Source organism: Ipomoea nil, unplaced genomic scaffold (assembly GCF_001879475.1).
Source record: "Ipomoea nil cultivar Tokyo-kokei standard unplaced genomic scaffold, Asagao_1.1 scaffold2761, whole genome shotgun sequence".
Classification (NCBI taxonomy): domain Eukaryota; kingdom Viridiplantae; phylum Streptophyta; class Magnoliopsida; order Solanales; family Convolvulaceae; genus Ipomoea; species Ipomoea nil.
In genome coordinates, this window is record NW_017619189.1 from 2,089,576 (window position 1) to 2,094,008 (window position 4,433).

General features: G+C 37.0%; 1 protein-coding gene across 1 annotated transcript; it reads left to right on the top strand.

Moving 5' to 3' along the window:
- Positions 1-508: 508 nt before the first annotated feature.
- Positions 509-3,307, top strand: LOC109157184 (disease resistance protein RGA2-like). The gene is made up of 3 exons (XM_019305114.1): positions 509-2,516; positions 2,658-2,798; positions 2,940-3,307. The coding sequence occupies exons 1-3, from the start codon at positions 568-570 to the stop codon at positions 3,169-3,171; spliced, it is 2,322 nt and encodes a 773-aa protein (XP_019160659.1). The 5' UTR covers positions 509-567; the 3' UTR covers positions 3,172-3,307.
- Positions 3,308-4,433: the final 1,126 nt, after the last annotated feature.

Below are 4,433 nucleotides of genomic sequence, written 5' to 3' on the forward strand. Positions count from 1 at the left end.
TATAAGATTATGAATTTTCAGTCATGAGATTATGAATTTTCTGTTATGAGATTATGAATTTTCTGTTATGCGATTATGAATTTTCTGTTATGAGATTATGAATTTTATGAAAATTCATAATCTCATAAAAGAAAATTCATAATTTGATCAACGCGCGCCGTTAACTCCACATCCGCGTTTTTTTTTTTTTTTTTTTTGCCTAAAAACGACGTCGTTTGGCCTTGTGTTCACCATTCACGGTGAACACATTTCCAGGGCATAATTTGCCGTCCACGATATAATTTGCCATGTTTTGCCCTTTAGACATAAATCATTACTATAAATTAAGTTACCCTATTTTTTCTTTGATAGACGACGGGGAAAAGACTTCTGCTTTTAATCTTTTATTATATATACATATAGCAATCTTCAACTAAATTAAAATATATCAATTAGAAAACAAATTGATAAAATAATTAACCTATTTTAATTTTCACCCAACAAAATTTGCAACCCCAAACACCACCAACGCGCGTGCTAACCATATCATCTCTCTCAGAGTCTCAACTCTCAACTACAGAGTCAACCATGACCGACGCTGTCATCTCCGGTGTTGCGGATCAGCTGTTCTTCATCATCAAGGACCAAGTCCAGGGGCTAAGAACAGCGTTGGGTGTGGAGAAGGAGATCCAAAACCTATCATCAAAGCTCAATAAAATCAGGGAGGTGTTGGATGATGCAGAGAGGAGAAGCTTTAAGGAAAAGGGCGTCAAGCTCTGGCTGGAAGAGATCCAAGACTTGTGCTACGAAATGGAAAATGTTCTCGACGAGTGGATCACCAGGACTCTCAGGCAACAGATCAAGAGACCTGAGGTTGCAGCTCCAGAAAGCTGCACCCCTTTCCTGCCTTCATGTTTCCATTTGAAAAGGGTTGTTATGCATCGAGACATCGCCAAGAAAGTAAAGAAACTTGATTCGAGACTTGATCAGATTATGAAAGTGAAAGATCTGTACAATTTCGTTGCTGTAACTCACACTTGTGATCAAGCACCGAAGCGAGTGGCCACTACTTCGTTTGTGGATGCATCAGAGATTCAAGGTCGGGATATTGATGCCAGAGATGTAATAAGAGAGTTGGTGAAGAAGGATGACGGAGAAGAAGCAAGAAATGGCCCCCTTGTTATTTCCATAGTGGGCACGGGAGGGATTGGAAAAACTACCCTTGCTCAGTTAGTCTATGGGGATGAACAAATAAAGACTCGTTTTGATGAAAGGCTATGGGTTTGTGTTTCAGACCCTTTTGACGAGATGAAGATTGCAAAAGCCATTGTTGAGTCAACCACCAAAAGCTCCACAGATCTGTCTCAATTACAAGTATTACTGGAAAAAATTCAAAGCATTTTGTTTGATAAAAGGTTCTTGCTTGTGTTGGATGATGTATGGACAGAGCAGTCTGAAAAGTGGGAGCCATTGAAGAACTCTCTCAAGGTTGGACTCCCAGGCAGTAGAATCTTGGTGACCTCAAGGAGTGAGAGGGTTGCAAGAATGATGGGAAGTGTGTATCTGCATCGGATGGAGTTAATATCCGACTTAGATGCATGGTTGTTGCTTAGCAGGATAGCATTTTCTGGGAGAGGGGAGATGGATTGCGAGAAACTGAAAGATATTGGTCAGAAAATTGCTCAAAAGTGCAGAGGATTGCCACTTGCAGTTAAGGTCATGGGAAGCCTGCTACGTTGCAAAGACACTGAGGAGAAATGGCAAGATGTTTTTGATAGTAAAATTTGGGAGATGGAGGAAGTGGAAACATATCTCTTTCCTCATTTGTATCTAAGCTATGATGATTTAACACCAAAGATGAAGCAATGTTTTTCATATTGTGCTGTCTTTCCCAAGGATTACGAAATAGAGGTAGATAAGCTGGTCAGAATTTGGATGGCACAAGGTTATTTGACAACAACAAATGGTAGTGATCAGAATCAGATGGAACTGAAAGGCCGGGAGGTTTTTGAGAATTTAGTAATGCGTTCTTTGTTCCAAGATTTAAAGAAAGATTACAAGGAATCCAACATCATATCTTGCAAAATGCATGACATAGTACATGATTTTGCCGAGTTTCTTACCAAAAATGAACGCTACAGTGTTGGCCAGCATGAAGATAAGGTGAGAATTGAAAATCTACATCATTTGTCGTGGCAGAAAACGGGAAGGCCTATGGATCCTGCTTCTATTTGTGACGTTATTGGAAAACTTCGTAGCTTTTTTGTTGAAGAACTTTCTCCAGAACAACTTACTCCTGATCTGCTCAATGGTCTTAAATCTGTGAGAACTTTAGGATTGCATCGTTGTAAGTTTCATAAACTCCCAAAGGAGATAGGAAATTTGCTTCATTTAAGGTACATTGATTTAAGTGATAGCAATGTAGAAGAGTTACCTGATGCAATTTGCTTTTTGGATAACTTGCAAACTCTAGATCTTGGAGGGTGTGAATGTCTTTCTAAACTACCTGAAGGAATTGGAAATTTGCGTCACCTAAGGTACATTAATTTATGTTGGAGTAGAGTAGACGAGTTACCTGATTCAATTTATTCTTTGGATAACTTGCAAACTCTAGATCTTAAAGGATGTGGATGCCTTTGTAGACTTTCTGAAAAGATTGGAAATTTGCATCAACTAAGGTACATTGATTTAAGTTGGAACAAAGTAGAGGAGTTACCGGATGCAATTTGCTCTTTGGATAACTTGCAAACTCTTAAGCTCAGAGGATGTAAGCGTCTTTCTAGACTACCTGAATGGATTGGAAATTTGTGTCATCTAAGGTACATTGATTTAGGTTGGAGCAACATAGAGAAATTACCTGATACAATTTGCTCTTTGGATAAATTGCAAACTCTAGGTCTTGCAGGGTGTAGGCATTTCTCTAAACTACCTGAAGGGATTGGAAATTTGCATCACCTAAGGTGCATTGATTTAAGTTGGAGCAAAGTAGAGAAGTTACCTGATGCAATTTGCTCTTTGAATAACTTGCAAATCCTAGATCTTGCTGGATGCGAGTGTCTTTCTAAACTACCTGTAGGGACTGAAAATTTGCGCCATCTAAAATGCATTGATTTAAATGGGAGCAAAGTGGATGAGTTATCTCAGTCTCAATGCAACCATGAGTGGGGAGGAACAGCGCATCAACAGAATTGAATTGAATGATCTATCCAATCTTCTAGAAGGCGTGTTAGAAAGAAAGCAACTCGATCATGAACCGTATGATCTAATCTTCTATGTATTTCCTACTTTAAATCCTTTACGTACTCATTCATAAACGTGCGATTTCTTAGTCACTGAGTGTTGTCAATGGACTTGACCCCAGGACCTACAAAGTTTTAACATCGACTAATAACTAAACCATCTAAACATTTATAACTAGTATATATAATGCATTTTAATTTATAAGTCACTGTTACACACACACACACATATATATATATATATAGAATTGTACTCTGGTGCGAATGGAGCGCCCATGTGCGAATATGCGATTGTCTGATATCCGTTCACGTGTCCAAATCAGATGGACGAGAAACACGCATTTTTTAAAAAAATGCGGTGGCATTTTCGTAAATAATTGAACATCGAAATACAAATAAAATATATTATAGGTGCAAGTAAAATTTACACTGAGCATCAATACTAAGTACACCTATAGTTATAAGTAATTGCACCTAGGTGCATGAATGTTTGCGGGTGATATTCACGGGTACTACTATCCGCTGAACTCCTCGCAAGAATAAAAACGATGTCAAACAAAACGAACTCAGATAATGAATGTTAACAAGACAAAATTACATGCACTTGCAGGCGAAAGTAAGTGCACTTGTAAGTGAAAGTAGGTGCACCCGATCAATAAATACTGACACGTGGCGCGCGCTGATTTGTTCGCATTTCTCTCCTAGACACCTATTCGCACCTGAACGCGACCATATATATATATATATATATATATATATATATATATATATATATATATATATGTGTGTGTGTGTGTGTGTGTGTGTGTGTGTGTGTGTGTGTGTGTGTGTGTGTGTGTGTGTGTGTGTGTGTGACACATATACACACACACACACATATATGTGTGTGTGTGTGTGTGTATATGTGTCACATATATATATATATATATATATATATATATATATATATATATATATATACATACATATATATATATACATACATATACATACATATACATACATATATATATACATACATATATATATATATATATATATATATATATATATATATATATATATATATATATAAAGACAAAAATATCATTACTAAAAATAAGAAAAGTCATGAAAAGGACTAAAAGTGTTCAAAAAACACTAGTCTGGGATGTTAAATGGCAAAAACGATAATCTGAGACTAAATTTTGAATTGCCACCAAAGATAAGGGACCT

Bases quoted from the DNA above. Each gene is read 5' to 3' on its own strand.
- LOC109157184 (XM_019305114.1), top strand. From the start codon at position 568: ATGACCGACGCTGTCATCTCCGGTGTTGCGGATCAGCTGTTCTTCATC. The intron at 2,517-2,657 runs GTACATTAATTT...GCATCAACTAAG, and splicing joins GGAAATTTGCGTCACCTAAG to GTACATTGATTTAAGTTGGA. The intron at 2,799-2,939 runs GTACATTGATTT...GCATCACCTAAG, and splicing joins GGAAATTTGTGTCATCTAAG to GTGCATTGATTTAAGTTGGA.